The following is a 19,640-nucleotide window of genomic DNA, read 5'->3' as shown; positions in this document are numbered from 1 at the left end:
ACCAGGGCTTGAACCCGTGTCCCCTGCATTAGCAGGTAGACTCTCAACCACTGCGCCACCAGGGAAGCCCCATATGGTGTCTCTTCTTATAAGGGCACGAAAGCCATCATGAGGGCCCCACCATCATGACCTCATCTAAACCTAATTACCTCCCGCAGGCCCCATCTCCAAATACCATCACATTGAGGGGTTAGGGCTTCAACACCTGAATTTGGAGGGAACACAATTCAGCTCATAGCCAATTTGTCACAGGAAGCTGAGGACGACTGTTTTCAGAATTCAGCTAAGTTGTGGAGATGAACATTACTGTTTATGCTTCAGTGGCTGAGAAACTTTTAGCCAAAATGAGCGTTTTAGAGTATATGAATGAGTTATCTGTGTAGCTCTGGGTTGGCTGTAGATTGATTAGAAGTTACTTTAATAATTAGACTTCATTATAGAAACCACAGTCGATCTGTAAATTTCTCTCACAATTTCATCTCAGGAACGTACAGTCTCTAGTGCCCCCATCTGCTGCATGGATAGGCCTGGTTGGGCACACTGTCATCTGGGCATTAAATACGGAAGAATTGTGGTCCACCTACGATGCGCACATAGCATCATTGTTTAATTCGTACTGCCTCACCAAGAACATATGGTTTGTGAGAAGCATTTTAAGAAGTTGCCTGAATATGATGGTTTGGTGTCAGACTCACCTGTTTGCTCTGGCTTTTGTCTGGCAGACACTCCATCTCCCTTTTCAAACCCTACCTTGGAAGTGCTCCCCTCCAGGGAGGAAGATGAGTTATACATGCAACTGCTGTGCTAAATGATTCAATAGAGTCTCAGAAACTGGAATGCAGGAAAAAGGCAGGGTGTAAACTGACTCATTTGGGGCTGGGTGGGGTGGGTGGTGGTGGGCAAGGCAGAAGCTTATGATGTCAAGTTTAGGCAGAATCTGGCAAACTAGAATACTTCAGTGCGACGGGAAAAGAATGTATGGGAAGGTTGTCTAAGATTTCATAACAGCTTTCCGTGTTGCTCTTCTCACTGCCATAGAATTTAGAGACAACATAAGAATCTGTCTTTTTCTAGATAGCCTCCCTGACTCAACCCCACAATCTGTCTAGATTCTAGACAGTGGTTCTCAACCGTATCAGGTTCAAAAAACCATACCCGTCTTTAACAACTAATATGAAATGCTCCTTTTAAAAAAATCCTGATTTATCCTTTATTATTCTCCTGTAACAAATGCTGTCGGTGCCCTACCCATATCCCTTTTGGTGCATTCTATACCTACACTCTCTATCTGAAAGTATGCATGTAGCAGGCTGGAAGGACCAGAAGTAATGCTCTCTGGGGAAAGCCCTCAACCCATGTCTGGCAGTGTTGCTGTATAAATATCCCCACTCCCTTGTCCCTTGTTCCTCCATGGGATGAATCTCCACAGGGCCCAGAGCAGTTACTTGCTTGATGTACGTTTTACTGGCTTTTTTCCCTTGCCCTGTCTTAATACCTCACTCCACTACTAGTGTTCTAGATCACTTTCCAAGCAAATCACCTCACTAGAATCCTTGTTCTGTGTCTGATTCTGGAGGAACCCAGACTAAGACACACAAAACTTCAAAAAAAAAAATCCATATATATAATGCCCTAGTAATAATAAAAAAGAGAAATTAAACAAATGTAGTTGATAAGATGTCTAAATTTCGATGTGTAAATATGGGATATCACTATCCCAAAAGATATAATGAAGTAACACATGTTTGCACCTATAAGAGACTCCACCAGGGACGCAGCAGCTTCGAATGCAGACAGAGGTACAGCCACGGCTTGATGGCGGTGTGTTGTAGTGACACGTTATACTTTGAGCAGCTTAACCATTAATGACCTGATTTTCTGAAATGGGGAACTTGATAAAGTCCAAGCAAAATGAAGTAAATTCATTCCTCAGTTAAGGTAGCAGCATCCCAGAAAATTCAGTGTATGTTAAAACTGTGCAAAAATAATTTGTGTTCATATGTAAAGAGAAGTTGAGTTCTGGGGTCAGATAATTATAAGGTGTTTTTTGTTGTTGTTGTTTTTCCAGCAACATGAAAGTTCAGTGGGACATTTGAAAATTTGCAGGGCCTGAGGTGATTTCTCATTGTGTAGGGCAACTTCTGTCAAACTTTCTCAAAGAGCAGTGAGCATGTCCCCTTTGCCCTCGTTTTCTTTTTTTTTTTTTGCCCTCGTTTTCTTAATCCGCATCCTGCTGGCTGAAATGTAGAGGTGATGGCTGGTGCTCCAGCCACCATCTTGGAACAGGAAGATAACAACACCACCACACCCCAAAGGGGCAAAGCAGTGACCTGGAAGGAGCCTATTCTCTGAGAATTTCATGGAGTAGGGCTGCTCTGCCTCTGGACTTTTCCATAAGCAAGATATAAACTTCTACTCTGTTAAGCCACTATTATTTGGGGTTTCTGTTTCTTGAAACTAAACCTACTTAAAGCAATATATAAAGTAAACCCTAAGAGTATCCTCAGCAGTAACCCATAACTTTTGCAACTGTGATCAGTGCCATGAAGAACTATACGGGCAATGAGAGGGAAGAGGGCACCTGAATGGAGTCAGGCCAGGGAAGGCTCTTCTGATCTCTGAATGATGGTGAAATCAACTAGGCAAAGAGGTGGAATATAAACAAACATGACATTATTTGTCACTTGTTTTAAGAAACGGGAGTAGAAGGAATGTTTCATGAAATAGTAGTTTTCTCGTTCACACAGCTGGTGATGGTTAATTTAGAGAGGAAGCGCCACAGGGCAAGACTGTTTTATTCGATGTGGATCCTGGTGTGTATGTAGCACAGTGCCTGACTTGCTCAATAAATGCTGTTGAAAATATGTGTCTATATATGTACTAAGAGCTGCGGGGCCAGTGTGACTGAGTGAGCTGTGTGCTGTTTGTTGATCTGCTCCCTAGCTCTGAATTCCTTCTGAAAGCTTGGGAAGGGAGCATGATACAGTCCGACAAAGGAGCAGAGCCGCCAGACAGCAAGGACAAGAAGGACGACGAGCTTTCTACGGTGACCAATCCAGAGAATGGTATGTGGTGCCAGATTCCTTTTCTAGACCAGAAAGTTCTTTTAATATCCCTCTAAATATCTGATCCAATTTAGGTGCAGAAATTCTGATAGATTTTTTGTGATTCCTATAAGGAATTTGTCACACAGTTTGAAGTGTCCTATTGCATCTATTAGTGATAAGTCTAAGCGATTTTCAAGGCAGGAAGGAAAGAAATTGACACAGTAGATTCAGAATCTCTTTTTTTCCTACCCCGCGATGTTTCACTTTGCCTTAGAACTTCACAACTTGTTCACATTCAAAATATCACTGCAACAAATAGGATTTCTATGAAAATACTTGTAAAAGCAACCAAGCATTTACTAAATTCTGTTCAGTCCCTTTAATAGTGGAATCCTGAGATATGTACTTAAGGCCTATTAGGAGAGTTTTTCAATAAGAATTTTCATAAAGGGTAAATACACATGGTTGCATGTTTGAATTAGAGAAGGAGGATCCAGAAAGCAACTAGATAATTTCGGAATAAACCAGAGGCTGTTAAGATTGGGGAGGGGAAAGCAACACCGCTCTCATAAAATCTTCCGTTTCTATATATGATCTATTATTTCATCTAATGTTGGCAACAACCCTGTGGGGAAGCTAACAGACTCTCATTTTGCCACAAGGAAAGTAGGTTCCAGATAGTTGGATGGCTGTCTGAAGTTCACACAGTAAGTGATAGAACAGGGCTAGAAGGCAGATTTTTTGGGCCTTAAATCCAGTGTCCTGTCCTCTCCTCTCCTCACGAACCCCTGGCACCTCCCAGTGGTCTGAATTATCCTTCACATTTACACCTGCCTTTCCACCCGTCACCCCATCTCTGCCCTCTCCCGTTTGTAGGTATCTCCCAAATCCTGAGGCTTGTGCTACAAGAGCTGAATCTGTTCTACAGCCGAGACGTGAATGGAGTGTGTCTCCTGTACGACCTCCTTCACTCCCCGTGGCTGCAGGCTCTGCTCAAGGTGAGCGCTCCATTGCCCAGAAGCCTTAGCCTTGGGAGCAGAACCTCCTCGTCCAACAGTGTTGCTTGTCAGTTGGCAGGAAATTTCAAGTGGGAAAAAGTTCAGAGACGAGCTACACAACCTCTTAGCTTAGGAAGGAATTTACTTGGCTGGAAAAGGATATGGCAGCTCCTCTCTTTTCTGCCCCCAACTCCCTTTCTTCCAGAAGCCCCTGGGGTCACACAGTGGCCACCACAAATGGCCATAGGCAGCACCCTTAGCAGCTGTCTACAGCCCTTTGTCCTTGAGGCCAACTCAGGACAAATAAAAATGCTTTAAACAATCATCCCTCTTTGTTTTCATAAATTAGGACATGACATGTCTACAGCTCTGTTTACGTATCTTAAGTTTTTCTTACTCTGAAGATCTCTTCTTTTTTTAAATTTGGCTAAAATTTCATGCACTATACAATAGCATCTGACTATAATTTTGTTCTTCTGAACAAATGTTATTATTAAGAAAGATCCTTTTGAAGTTATTTTTTGGAGGATGTGTTTCCTTCCCTTAAGTGAAATGTGGTCAGCCTTATGATGCATGTTAATATTATATTCTTTAAGATAAGAAAAAAGTGTCAACATACTTAGCATGAGCAAAGAGGTACTCCTCACAGCACTTGTTTTAAAACACCTGATTTCTTAATCCATTCATCCATTGTTGGACACAGCGTTTTTTTCCATGCCTTGGTTATTGTGAATATAAAGCTTCAATGAACATGGGGTGCAGATATCTTTTTAGGTAGTGATTTCATTTCACTATCACTATATACTCAGAAGTGGGATGTCCAATGGAATATTATTCAGCCATAAGAAGGGAGGAAATCCTCCCTTTTGCAACAGCATGGATGGACCTCAGGACATTATGCTAAGTGAAATAAGTCAGAGAAAGACAAATACTGTGTGATCTTGCTTGTGTGTGGAATCTAAAAAGGTGGAGCTCATAGAAGCAGAGAGAATAGTGGTTGCCAGGGACTAGGGGGAGGGAAAATAGGGAGATGTTGGTCAAAGGGTACAAATTTCCAGTTATAAGATGAATAAGTTCTGGGGAGCAAATGTACAGCATGCTGACTATATTTAACAATATTGTATTACATAATTGAAATTTGCTGAGAGACTAGATCTTACACGTTATCACGACACACAGACAAAGTGGTAATTATGTGAAGTGATGGCGGTGTTAACTAACCTTATCATGGTTATCATTTTGCAACATATATGTGTATCAAATCAACATGTCATACCTGTTAAATTTACACAATGTTCTATCTCAATTATATCTGAATAAAATTTTGAGGGAAACTACTTGATTTCTACCAGGCACTTTTTCCTCCTGGGAAGCTAATACAGGGGTATGAATGCCAGTAAAGGCATTGCCTTTGCTACCACTGGTAGGCTGCTTAGGCTTTGTGCTCCCTGCATCAATCCACCAGCCTTAATCACTTCCAGGTAAACGTGAGCTTGGGCACTGAGCTAGAGCAAGGAAGCCCCACCATCCCAGATCCGGATGGAGAAAGGCAGGGCTGAGCTGACCTCCTGGACCTCATTTCTCCAACTGTAAGAGAAACTAGATTTCTAAAATAAGATTAAGGTCTGCACTGCAGAGCTAGTCAGACCTTGGTATTCTCAGCCCAACCCTAGATCCTGGTATGGAAAACAATTCCTAAGGGTCAACAAAGACAAAGTTGGAATTTTTATAAACAAACTTTTACTGGAGAATTAAGGGAGGAAAGGAAACAAAAGATGAGCACAGAGTACAAATAAGCATGTATAGTGTGACCAGCCTCTCATTCAGATCCCCTGGTGAACCTGAGCCCCTAACCCATGCCCTACACAGCTACCCAGCCTGGAAGTTCCCACAGGTCTCTGGCTTCAAATCCTTATTGGCCTCAAGCCTGGAAAACCCAGGCTTACTTAACTTAACAAGAGTAAAAGTTCACGTTTCTTTTTATCAATGATATTGTTAGGGGAAGAACAGTTTCCAGTGGCAGCCAATAATTAAGCATTTGGAGCGTTAGAGCCACCAGTCTTGAGTTCTTTTCGCTTGGACAACTAGAGACACCTTATTGAAGGCCAACACACATGCTACCCAGCCACTTGTGCCATCGCTCAGGCTGAGTCTCCCCTGGGTGAGCCTTCCCCTCGATATGTCATTCTCTCCTCGTTGCCCCTCGGCAGGTTTATGACTGCCTCCAGGAATTTAAAGGAAAGAAGCTCATTCCTGCCACACCCCATGCCCAGGCGTTATCCTACGAGGTGAGGTGATTTTTCATCCAGAGAACAGTAGAGCTTTAACGTGATACCATTTTACTCATAGTGCTAGTTTAAATGCTCTAATGGAAAAGTTCAGCTGGTGATTATGCATCTGATAACTGTTTCTAATTGAGCTTTAATAGAAGGCCTGCTGTCTCCCCAAATTAAAACCAACAAGACACATTTTTAGCTTGTGTGCATTTCCTTCTTTTTCCCTAAACCGTGGACCTAATTACCCGATGGAAAGAGGGTAATGTTGCCCTACTAATGATACCCAATTTACATCCCTATTCTGGGCTCCTGGATGGCAGGCTCTGATGTCCTCTGCCCCCTCCCATCCTACTGAGATGTCTTATGGACCTCAAACTCTACATGTTCCCAACGGAGCTCCTGGCCGTCCTGTCCCCAAAGCTGCTCTTACCCCAGCCTTTTCCATCTCACTAAGGACGTCTTTGTTCTTGCAGTACCCCGGCTGAAACCTCTGGGGTCATCTTTGACTTTTCCTTTCTCTCACACCTACACCCAGTCCTGTCAACTCTAGTTTCAAAATATATCGAGAACCTCCCCACCTCTGCTGTGCCACCTAATATACGGCATCATCGTCTCTCACATGGATAATTGCGATGTAGCCTCCTACCTGGTCGCCCACTTCTACTCTTGCTCCCCTGTGGTCTATTCCCATCATGGCAGCCAAAGAGATTCTGATTAAAGATGAGTCAAATCATGTCACTTCCCTGCTCAAACTCTTCCTACAACAACTTCTCATCTCCGAGTAAACATCAGAATTCTTGCATAGTCAAACATAAGGTGGCCTCTGTTACCTCTTTGATGTCATACTCACCACTCTCTCCCTTATTCACTCTGCTCCAGCCAGTTGAACCCCTTGTGGTTGTTTGAACCAGACATGCTCCTGCCGCAGGCCCTTTGCACTTGCTATTCCTTATGTCAGTAATGCCCTTGCCCGTATAGCCACACGGTTTGCTTTTTCATCTCCCTCCAGTCCCCACTCAAATGTCACCTCACGGAGGCTTTCCCTGGTCACCCCATCTAAAACTGCAATCCTCTCATACCATTCCCTATCCACCTACCTTATTTCATTTTTCTTCTTAACTTTTTACATCATCAAATAAAACTCTTTTACTTATATATTTTATTTATTGTCTGTGGCTCCTCACTAGAATGTAAACTCCATGAGACTGGGGGTTTTTGTCTGCCTATTCAGTGCTCTATTTGCATCACTCAAAACACTGCCTAGCACACAGTAGATGTTCAATGCATATTTGCTGAATGGATGCATAAATATAATCTGTTTTGTTTTTATTTATTGTCCATATCAAAAGAAATTTTTTAAAAAAACTTCTAACCTCAGCTCCAGTAATGAACAACTTGAATGGTTCTCAGCTGTCCACAGGGAAACACACACGTGATATTTTATTCAGTTGTAACCCCAGTGAGTGGAGGTGAAGCTTGCTAAACTGCTTGTTTTCATTTGACAATATGTGATGGTGCTTGACTGTTGAAGATCCATGGAGCTGGTTAAAATCTTGAAAGGGGGCTTCCCTGGTGGCGCAGTGGTTGAGAACCCACCTGCCAATGCAGGGGACACGGGTTCGAGCCCTGGTCTGGGAAGATCCCACATGCCGCGGAGCAACTAGGCCCGTGAGCCACAATTACTGAGCCTGCGCGTCTGGAGCCTGTGCTCCGCAACGGGAGAGGCCGCGACGGTGAGAGGCCCGCGCACCGCGATGAAGAGTGGCCCCAGCTCGCCGCAACTAGAGAAAGCCCTCGCACAGAAACGAAGACCCAACACAGCCAAAAATAAATAAATAAATAAAATTCAAAAAAAAAAAATCTTGAAAGGGCTTATGTCCTGTCAGAAAGCAGGTCTATACCTAAACCAAAGCAAAGAGATCAGAATTTATTCTGTCTAGCACTTTTTTGTTGCAACAAACATTAAAATTGCTAATCAAATAATAAGCCCTAAAATACAAATTACTATTTCATTTTGCAACTGAAGAATGGAACATCCCATGGGATTAAGCTACCTGGGTTCTCCAAGTAATTGAACCTATACCTGGAGAACTCAGATACCTTAACCTGCCTGTAAAGCATTCACATTAGCAAACAGCTATCTTAGAGCCACTAGAGGGATATTACCTTGGCACATATGACATTACAAAATTATGTTTGTTCTTCCTCCAAGCCTGCGATGTGCCAGGACTGGGGCACTGTGGTTTAGATCTACCCCAAATCTTGGATTCTACCAGCTGTAATGAAGTTTAATGATAAGGAAAGACTCTAAGCCCTGACTTTAAAGATGAAAAAGAAGGCTTCAGTAACAGCTTTTCTTAGGTCAATATCATGTCAGTATACCTGTTATCCAACCTGGGTGATGTTAACTAGGTGATAAAGATTGTTAAAAAATTCACAATGTATGTTTTTCCACCAACCAGGTAGTGAAGATATTACGTGAAACCCCCAAGTCCCCTGAGATCCAAGAGCTGAGACAAATCCTCCAGGCTCCACACTTAAAGGCAAGTGCTTGCTAAAACGGACAAGATATAACCATCTGGCACATAGACAAAGTTGAGAAGGAGAAATAAATGTGCTAGAAAATGTACTCTCTGAATAGATGTTCTATTACCGTATGTGGGTGACCAACAGACTGTACCTAAAGATGTGGGACTTGGACGTGACTGGCTTAATCTCATTGGTCATGGAGACAAGCCTGCCCTATTTATAAGGAGGCATCCAGAACTTCCCATGGTGTCTTTTTCCCCCTGGGAAAGCCATTGTACCTCTAAAATTCTGTGGGGAGCAATCGAGGTAGCATACATCTTAAGTTATTTTAAGTTTCGAATAAAGTGTGTGAAGGTGTTTGGAAAATACAGTATAATAATGATTAGCTCTATGAGGGGGTATATGAAGAACATTTGATTGCAGAATAGAAACCTATCTCATAGTACTTATAGATTTTGAGATCAATTTATCAACAAATTAGAATTTAAGAGGATGTCTGCATTTGGAGCAATGGAATTTATCGGTCAAAAAGTTTTATTTCACAAGATAAACCTAGAGAATTTTCTCTGAGTTCCAACGAAGTTCTGTCCACCAGTCTCTGGCAGCGCTGTAGAATGACTACTTCCCCATCTCGTGAAATGAGAATTTAACATACTGGGCCATGAGAAAGAACTCTTTGATCATATTCTAAAAGTAGAGGACGACTTTTTCTCATTCTGTTTCACATGGGCCTTTAAGTGTCACTGATAATTAAACCAGCAAGGTGTTTTGATTACTGCTCCTCATTCTACCTTAACTGGGGAAACTATTACAATAGTTGTTTTGTAGTTCAAGTTTATAGGAGCACCATGGATTACAGGGGTTTCCAGGAAGTGAGAATGTGACAGAATACATTTTATCAGAAATGAAAGAATATATTATGTGTTGCTTACCCTCTCTCTGCCTTGTTTCCTTATCTGTAAAATGGGGGAAATAAATATACTTGCCTCACAAGGATGTGGAGAAAAGGGAACACTTGTATCAATAAGTTGATGCAGCCACTGTGGAAAACAGTGTGGAGTTTTCTCAAAAAACTAAAAATAGAACTACCATATGACTCCGCAATTCCATTCCTGGGTATATGTCAAAAAACACCAAAAACACGAATCTGAAAAGATACATGCACCCCAATGTTCATAGCAGCATTATTTACAATTGCCAAGGTATGGAAGCAATCTAAGTGTCCATGAACAGATGAATGGATAAAGAAGATGTGGTATATATATATATATATATATACAATGGAATACTACTCAGCCATAAAAAAGAATGAAATTTTGCCATTTGCAGCAACATGGATGGATTTGGAGGGCATTATGCTTAGTGAAATAAGTCAAACAGAGAAAGACAAATACTGTATGATGTCACTTACATGTGGAATCTAAAAAATACAACAATCTAGTGAATATAACAAAAAAGGAGCAAACTCACAGATATAGAGAACAGATTAGTAGTTACCAGTATAAACTGGTATAAACTATAGGTATAAATTACTGGGTGAAAGATAGGCTGCAAGGGTGTATTGTACAACATGGGGAATAGCTACAATTTTGTAATAACAGTAAATGGAAAGTAACCTTTACAAATTGTATAAAAATAAATTTAAAAAATTTAAAAAAATATATACCTGCCTCAGGGTTATTGTGAAGATTGAGTTAATCCACATAAAACACTTAGAACTATGCCTGGCACATACGTGTTGGTTGTTGTTGTATCTCACATAGTACTGAGTCAGCATCTTCTAGGTGGGTGTGTCCTATGTGTGACGTTTGTTCCCCTTTTCCTTCTCTGTTCCCAGGCCTTGCTCAGCGCCCATGACACCGTGGCTCAGAAAGACTTTGAACCGCTTCTCCCTCCCCTGCCAGACAACATCCCTGAGAGCGAGGAAGCAATGAGGATTGTTTGCCTGGTGAAAAACCAGCAGCCCCTGGTAAGGAAATCATTTTACTTATTCATTTAGGATTACACCAGGGTTAATTATGAACTAAGTTATCTCTAGTAATTACTTGAGCAATATTCTTGTCTGTAGTCACAGATGTAGTGTGCGACAATCAGAAAATGTGAGGGAATCCATGATAATAATGGCTAAACTGTATCTTAATGAATTTTGCCTGTGATTTCAAACACATTACAGGTTGTAATGTTTTCACCAGGGAAGATTTCTGCTTAGTGTTTTTGTTTTCTAAGAGCTGTGAGAGATAAGAAATTATTTTATTTTATTATTTGGCTCTGTGACATGTACATATATTTTACTCTGTTCTAATGTATTTGCCTAAGTTTTTTTCCTCTATAAAGGGGAAGCTAAGTAAGGCATTAATTTGATTTTCTAAGCATAATCCCTCTGATTAGGTTGTAATTGTGGGAGTTTTCTTTACTTTTGGAAGGATCTGAATATTCTTTGATGTCTATGTGGTTGGATATAGACTTTGGTAGACCAAGGTTGAATGGCCTTTCCTTTTTCATGGCACAGTATGTATGGCCCTAGTTGGTGTGACTACCCTTGTCTGAAAGACCAGAGTGACATTGAGGGAAGCCCCCAGGAAAGTGATCATGTTAGGTAAAAAGGGGTTCTACTGTACTCTCTCCCCAGGGAGCTACCATCAAGCGCCACGAGATGACAGGGGACATCCTGGTGGCCAGAGTCATCCATGGTGGGCTGGCAGAGAGGAGTGGTAAGCTGGAGCAGCAGGGTGCAAGCATGACCAGGAAAACAGGGAATGATTGTTTAATCTTCCCAGGGAAGCCCCTCTTCCCTAACTGAGGTTGAGCTTTAATAAGTTCTACTGCTTGGTTACTAAGAAGGAAGAAAGGAATATTCCAGAGAAGTCCCATTGCCCTTCCTCACTGAGTCCCTCCATTCTAGGCACTAAATTAATGTTCCCTTACTTTACATTCCCATGTAAACCTAACAAGGTAAGTATTATCATGCTATCGTATAGATGAGGAAACTGAGGCTCAAAGAGATTAACCACCTAACTTGCTCGAGGTTTCACAGTGTGAGTCAGGATTCAAGTCCAGGTCTGCCTCACTCTATATTCCCAACGTTCACTCTTCACTTGGTCCTTCTGTGTTCAAAAAGGCATCGCTCTTCCCCGTCTTCAAACACCTGTTGGTTGCCTTTTCTACTAGAGAACCAAATTTCCTTCTTTTCATCACTGTGCTTCTGAAACGAGCTGTTCTGTACCTGCTGTCTGTGTCCTCACTGCCCATGACCCTGGAAACCTGGTGCAGGGTTCATACCCCAACGTTCTTAGAGAAATTACCCGGGGACTTCCTAGTTGCTAAGTCCACTGACCCTTCTGCCAGCCTCAGTTTTATTTTTACTTCTGCAGCACATTTGATATTGTTGACAAAACCTTTCTTAAAATTTTCATCATCCTTGGTTTCTGTTCCATGATGTCATCCTGCTTCTTATCTGCACTGTCTTACCTCATATTTCTCAAGCCTCAATCTTAACCCTCAAGTTTCTCCACATTTTCTCTTTTGAAGAATACCCCCCATTTCCTTTTCATTTGACATTTTCTCATGACCCCGACAGCTTTATTTTTCGTGTTATCTTCTTACCAGAGTTCCAGTTCCATTTTACAGCATCAGATTAGTGAAAATAAAAATAGCACCACCAGTTAATACCCACTGTTGGTGGAAAGGTAGAAAGATGCCATTCTCATGCACTTTGGTGGCGGTGTAAGTTGGAATAGCCAGTTTGCTTTATTATTATTATTTCACAATGAAATTTAAGATGTCAGAGCCTGCTTGGGTTAGCGAGTTTGTTAAGGAGCTTTGGGATGGCTACCGCCATTTTTGAGAGTTTTTTTTGTACCCCTCTTTGTTTCGTGTTCCTGTTTGCCTAGGGCTGTTATATGCTGGAGACAAACTGGTGGAAGTGAATGGAGTTTCGGTTGAAGGACTGGACCCCGAGCAAGTGATCCGTATCCTGGTAACAATCCCCTCCTCGCCTTCTCCATGACGCAGTGCCGCGTTGCGTCCAGCCCACGGCGTGTGCGCTGTAACCGGAAGGGGATTCGGGTCCCTCTAGGCAGCTTCCTCTCTCTAGGCCCCAGAGCCTGTCTGTTTCTATGCAGCTCGTCCGCCTTCCCCCATCCGCCTCCTCAGGTGATCTGGCCCCTTCTGGATACTTCCCTTCACAAGCTGCTCTTTCAGCCTCAGGAAGACTGCCAGACCGCCCAGCCCAGGCCCCTCGTCACCTGGGTTGCTCCATTGGAAACGGAGCCCGGGGTGGGCGGAGCGAGACTGTGGAGGAGTGTCTGAACCTGAGCAAACCGCCCCTTGCTCCCCTTACATTTGTATGCAGTTTCCTTGAGGCAGCTTTGGGGTAGAAAAGAAGTCGCCAGAGGGCAGCATATGGGGAGGGGGACATCCTTGCTGGCCCTGCCACTGTCCTTGTGGTTGGAATGGCGGTGTGACCTGATTATATGCGCTTTTGGTAACTCTTTCCGGTTCCCATTCCCATCCTTCAAACCATTGCCCGAGTCACCGTCCAGCTGTCAGTGGCCGTAGCAACTTTCCCCGCCCACCTCCCCCCATGTACACCCCCCAGGGTGGGGCCTGAGGTCAATTATTATATATTACATAGACTAGTGGTTCTCAAACTGGGTTCTTGGGGGAACTCTAGATTTTCATAGACGTGCCTTAGGGACTGAGAGAAGGAGTGGTATTATAAGGAGTATACCAAGCACCGAAATATTTTGCAAACCACTACGCAAGATTCTGTGTGGTATAAAAGACACTGCACAGGGAGCTTAAAGGACTGTCAGTCACAGACACACATGCCTCCACCTCAGCCCTTTCGGCTCCAGCTGTGGAGTTGCCAGGACAGTGGGGTTGTGAAATTCCCAAGTGAGACCGAGATCTTTCTTGCTGATCTCTAGGATCTCCAATGCCCATCACAGTGTGTGACAGGGGGATTCTTACCTCCCCCATCCAACTAAGAGGCTCTCTGTTTCCTCCACCGTTAGTTTGGAGACGTCAGTTCCCCCCAGAAGACTTGGGGGCCCTCTATCTTCTTCCCCATAAGACTAGGCTGCCTGATGCAGAAATCAGTATTCAGGAAATAATTACTAACTGAGATATGAGGAGGGAAAGTCAGACCAAGAGCTCCTCTCCTTCCTTAGTGCTTGTGGAATTAAGACCTTGCTAAGTGTGGTGTCCTGGCAGCAGTGAGATGGAGGGTCCCTGCAAGAAGCCAGGCCTCAGTGTGGGTTTTAACAGACCAGTGATCCTGGAAGTCCCACAGCAGGACAGAAGTGAAGCTAAATTTCTTCCTAATGTCCATTTCTGGGTGGTGATATTTAGCTGTTGAGCCCTTGTCAAAGCCCCTGTGGGAGATATCACCATTTCACCTGCATGCATTGAATTGTAACTTCTGTCTGCCAAACCCCAGTAACCCAGCGAACTCTGCAATTTGTCATTCTTTCCTCTGACCTTTTCTAGGCCATGTCTCGTGGCACAATCATATTCAAGGTGGTTCCAGTTTCTGACCCTCCTGTTAATAGCCAAAAGATGGTAAGAATTTACTGAGCCTTCATACCCACACACAGTAAATCCTCCAATAACAATAACAACCATGACGTACTTTGTATCTTATTACTATCCTCTATAATGTGTTGAAGATTTGTTCAATACTGTATTGCATATTTTTCGATACTGATGACATGAGAGGCAAATCAGTAAATGAATACAATAACAGGAGATGGGGTACCAAGAAGTTAAGAAGTAACATCAAGAATAGTAAGCATTTGAGCAAAAACTTCTCGGAGCTAAAAGATTCTATTCCCAAACTCACTTTTTTTTTTTTTTCATGGCTCTTAGACTCAGTTCAAGGAGGAAGTTCTTTTTGGTGAGGATGGAGAGGAAAGATAGCACCAGTAGGTGGTAGAGTGGGAGAGATGGCTTTAAGTCTTAACAACCCGGGGGTAAGGATTCTTCTGAGGTGTCATTATGCACCTACTGTCAGGTATATGTTCGTGCCATGACTGAGTACTGGCCCCAGGAGGATCCCGCCATCCCCTGCATGGATGCCGGCTTGCCTTTCCAGAAGGGGGACATCCTCCAGATTGTGGACCAGAATGATGCCCTCTGGTGGCAAGCCCGGAAAATCTCAGACCTTGGTACCTGTGCTGGCCTAATCCCTTCTAACCACCTTCTGAAGAGGTAAGAAAAGTCATCACTCCTGGACTCAAGACTGAGCCATCAGGAAGCAAAACGTTTTCTCAGGCTTCTGTTATTGCAGTTAAGATGAGAGAAAGAGAGACAAGCAGATAGATGAACACACACTGGTCTATAAATCCAAATGTCAACTTGTCAATATGCTCTAAACATCTTAAACACCAGAGGGACCAGAATAATCGTATCAATTAGAAAAGAGAGAAAAATACTTGGGAAGCTAAATTAAACTTTTAAAGGTAGTTCTGACTCCCTCTATAATCTTTCAAGGCTGAGTTGAAAGCCCAGTTACTGAGTCTCAACTTACCACCATCACCTTGGTGCTATTGAGGTCCAAGGAAGGGATTAAGGATAGGAAGAAAATAGAATAAGAGGTCCAAGACTCAGCCAATGTTAAGAGATCACGAAGAAGAAAAGGAACTAGCAAAGGACACTGAGAAGGAATGGCCGATGAGGCAGACCAAAATCAAGATGATAGAGTGTCCTGATCAACTATGTCAACCACTGCTGAGGGGACTGAGAATTGACCACTGGATTTAACAACAGAAGTCATTGGTGATCTTGATAAAAGCAATTTCAGTGGATGAGGTGGGACCAAAATCTTAGTAAAAGGGGATTTGAAGACATTGACAACAATGAGCATGGAAAATTCCTTGAGACATTTTGTATAAAGTAGAGCAGAACAATGGACAAACAGCTAGAGGGGAAAGTGGGGTGGTATGAGAGAACTTTTTTAGATAGGGTAGATAATGCTAATGGGAAAAATCCAGAGAGAGGGAAAATTTTATGATACAGGAGAAAGAAGGGAACATTGCTGCTCTTCTTGTCCTTGGGGAAGCAGGAGGAGATGTGATGGAGCCTATAAATAGAGGGGTTGGCCTTATACAGGATCATGAACAGTTCACCCACAGTAATAGTAGCAGTAGGGAATCACGAGTGTGTGGGCACAGCTGAGGGTGAGGGATATGGTGGGAGTTTATGGAAGGTCTCTTCCATCTGCTCTTATTTTCTCAGGGGAATAAGCAATGTCAGAAGCTGAGAGTAAGGGTGGGTAGGAGATATTGGGAAGGAAAGAGGAGAAAGCTTGAAAAGTTTCTATGAGAACTGGAGAGCAAATTGGTTAGATAAATACAGTATCATCAGCATTAAGGGCCCACTTAAGGTTAAAGGTCATAAATTTATAGTGATTCTGGTCAGCTTCCTGGGGGGCAGGGCCAGATTAGACAGGGAGTCAGATTTAACAGTAAATCAAGAGAGGGACAAGGGAGTGATTTTAATGAAAGACCATGACATTTAAGCTTGTTAAGGAGGGAGGTGACAGGGTAGGGTCAGTGGAAAGGAAGTCAGATCAATGGATTATAGGTCCCTATGGGGTTGATAGATTATTGGGGTTGGGAAGATAGGAGGTGCTGGTAGAAGAAACGGATGCTGGAAATGGAAATTATATAGAGATTGTAGTTTTGGGTACTGAAAGGCCTAGGGTATGACAGTGGGATGCAGTGGCTGAGGTCATTGGAAGGTCATTGGAAGAGAGGAGATCAAGGAACCAAGAGACCAGGGTGTTGGAAGGGACATCTTTGTGCCTAATAAAATCATCATGCATTATGACAGAGCGGTGTTAAGAGCATGGGAGTTAGCAGGAATAATCTGAGAATGGCTTCCAGAAGAGTCGGGGAAATGGCTTTCAAAGTGAGGGCATCTAGGGAAGAGGGATATAGTCTGGAGATGGCCAGGAGAAGCAGGACACAGACCCCACCTCCAGGCCCCACGGAGTGAGGGCCTCATGCAGTGGTGTGCTGGAGCCAGCTCACAGAGCCTGTGTGCACCCTTCTCACACCCACGGTGGGTGACGTCGGGGTGGCAGCTTGAAATCAGCCACAATGGGAATATTGACACTAGAAAAATCTGCAAAACTGCACATGGGGACTCATCCCCCCGGGCTGGTTTGGCCACACACCACTGGGAGTGGGAGAGGAAAGAGCCACCTCTCAAAAGGGGCAGGGGAGCAGCGACCTCAGGGGGACCTGGGTTTAGTTAGAACAAGAAGGTGAAGGGCTCACTCAAAGTGCAGGAGGAGGTTTGAGAGATTTCGCTGGAGATTTACTGCCAGTTCCAGAGGGTGTGTGAAAGGGCTTCAGCGAGCGGCAGGTGGTGGATGGAGCCTCACAGGGATTAAAGCGCAGAGGATAAGGGATGACCTGAGGACACACACAGGGATAAAGCCCTCATGAGATTAGTCCTCATGGTCTCAGAGCAGAGAGTGGCAAGGAGATTCCAGTGGGGGTCTTGCAAGGAGAACACAGAAATGGCAGGTTTACTAGATGAGCGCACAAATAAAGGACAACGGAAGGAACTGAAATTCATGAGGCTCTAAAGGGACCGTAGAGAGCATCACAGCCTGGGAGGGAAACCAGAGCATGCGGTGAAAATCCTGAGACCAGCTGGAGCGGGCTAACATGCCGGAGAGGCAGGTGCCATGGCTCACGCAGTGAAGCTCTGTGGCGTATGCACTAGTGGTCGCAGGCCAGATTTTCACCCTAAGTCAGTGTGACTCTGAAGAGATGCTGTGAGGCAGGAAAGAATGATAAGAAAGGCCATGCATTTGGAGAATGTATTTGACAGTGTGTTTGGAGGTGAAATCTCCTTGTTCACTTGGTTGGAAGCAACAGAATTCTAGGAAACATTCTGTCCTGCATCTATTTCACCTGGGTTAACCTGGATTAATTTTTTTTTTTTTCCTTCTCACAGTGTATTTCTTTTTGCATAGGAAGCAACGGGAGTTCTGGTGGTCTCAGCCATACCAGCCTCACAACCACCTCAAATCCACCATATGTGAGTGTGCTGACACCTCAAACCCAGGCTGTGCATCACGGGAAAGCCAGCTCCCTCTCTCCCAGGGCTGGCTCCCCGCCCAACAGAGGATCTTTAAATGTCCCCATACCCCAGATAGCCTCCTGGCAGCCATCTGAAATCCTACCATAGACATTCATTCCTTTGGATTTAGAAGAGTTTTCAGTTTGTGAGAATGCAAATGTTCTCGTGATCACTCCCCGGCTTGAAGTCCCCTGAGGTGTCTACAGCTAGTCCATACATTATACACCTACTGGCAACCAAGGCTGCAGAGCGGCACAGTGTGTGTGCCTTTGATGAGTAAACACGGGACTGAATTATTGTTTAATGAGTGTAGTTTGTTCACTTCACAGTATTTTAGATGGCGGTGGAGGAATGGTCAGCAAAGGGATTCATGGTGGCGAATGCTTGTGAACGACTCACTGCCTTAGTGAAGGGTGTCGTAGCTCGTAGAGCCCAGCTAGAACCTGCTGATCAAGGACCGTCTGAAATGCTCTCTGGCAGGAGTTACAGAAGGGGAAGAGGTGCCCGGAGGAGGGAGAGGGAGAGGGGCACGGACAGGAGGCTGGGAGGGCACTAAAGTAAACATCGATTTGCCCATGAGAGTCCTCATCCACTTTACTTCTCAATTCTCTAAGCCAAAAATTATTATTTTTTTCCCTTGAAAAGATATGATGACAACTATAGAGACATCTTTGAAAGAAAACACTCTTAAAATTCCTTTACACTGACCATATTTTCCTACTGTCTTCCAGTTATAGAACCATATTTTACATGGTTACAGTAACAGTTGCAATACTACTTTTTATCTTTTTTCTTTAACTTGACATTTTATCAGAAACATTTGTCATGGTATAATCTTCATAGTGATATTTTAGTTATTTCCCCTGTGCTTTGAAAAGGTTTGTTTACCAAACCAGATTGAAGTACTTCTTTAACCCATTTTCCTATTTCATTTATCAAAGGCATGTGAAAGTGCTAACTAAGCTTCTAACCAGTATCTGATAACTAGTAGGGCCACGGGTTGACATCTAACTTGCTTGCATAGCCTATGTGCCATTTCTATTAGAATTTTGCAAAGTCCATCCTGAAAAGAGTTTGCAGCCGCATATTATTATCCTTACAAATCTCTGAGTCCAGGAACCCCAAGTATGGAGCCACTGAGTTAAAGGGTCACCTCTCACAGGGATGTTTCTTTCTTTTCTTAAAAAAAATTTATTTATTTAGTTTATTTATTTTTGGCTGCGTTGGGTCTTTGTTGCTGCACGCAGACTTTCTCTAGTTGTGGCGAGCGGGGGCTACTCTTCGTTGCAGTGCGCGGGCTTCTCATTGCGGTGGCTTCTCTTGTTGCGGAGCACAGGCTCTAGGGCTCACGAGCTTCAGTAGTGGTGCCACACGGGCTCAGTAGTTGTGGCGCATGGGCTTAGTTGCTCCGTGGCATGTGGGATCTTCCTGGACCAGGGCTCGAACCCATGTCCCCTGCATTGGCAGGCGGATTCTTAACCACTGTGCCACCAGGGAAGCCCCAGGGATGTTTCTGATGGAGCACATCATTTTCTAAACTATCAGGTCATTTCTTTTTAACTGTTGTAGATGATATTGCAAATAAATATTATTTTGTATCTTTCTGTTCTGCCTGAATGTTACCATGGGAAAAAAAATCTCAGGAAAGGGTTACTACTCAGGATGTATAGGCAACTTTATTACTCAAGAGTTAC

At 43.5% G+C, this 19,640-nt stretch overlaps 1 protein-coding gene across 1 annotated transcript in view; it reads left to right on the top strand.

The window, feature by feature from the left end:
* The first annotated feature begins 78 nt into the window (after positions 1 to 78).
* MPP4 (MAGUK p55 scaffold protein 4) overlaps positions 79 to 19,640 on the top strand; it is a 41,122-nt gene continuing 21,560 nt past the window's right edge. Inside the window, exons 1-10 of the mRNA XM_082467399.1 lie at positions 79 to 3,065; positions 3,924 to 4,045; positions 6,256 to 6,333; positions 8,784 to 8,864; positions 10,688 to 10,819; positions 11,480 to 11,561; positions 12,741 to 12,826; positions 14,341 to 14,412; positions 14,864 to 15,060; positions 17,840 to 17,904. Of these exons, the coding sequence (XP_082323525.1) occupies positions 2,978 to 3,065; positions 3,924 to 4,045; positions 6,256 to 6,333; positions 8,784 to 8,864; positions 10,688 to 10,819; positions 11,480 to 11,561; positions 12,741 to 12,826; positions 14,341 to 14,412; positions 14,864 to 15,060; positions 17,840 to 17,904 (1,003 nt within the window). The 5' untranslated portion in view covers positions 79 to 2,977. The remainder of the gene's footprint in view (positions 3,066 to 3,923; positions 4,046 to 6,255; positions 6,334 to 8,783; positions 8,865 to 10,687; positions 10,820 to 11,479; positions 11,562 to 12,740; positions 12,827 to 14,340; positions 14,413 to 14,863; positions 15,061 to 17,839; positions 17,905 to 19,640) is intronic.

Source organism: Balaenoptera physalus (assembly GCF_965194825.1).
Source record: "Balaenoptera physalus genome assembly, chromosome: 6".
Lineage (NCBI taxonomy): Eukaryota > Metazoa > Chordata > Mammalia > Artiodactyla > Balaenopteridae > Balaenoptera > Balaenoptera physalus.
The sequence above is the reverse complement of the archived record's forward strand: the minus strand, read 5'-3'. Positions and strand labels throughout refer to the sequence as shown.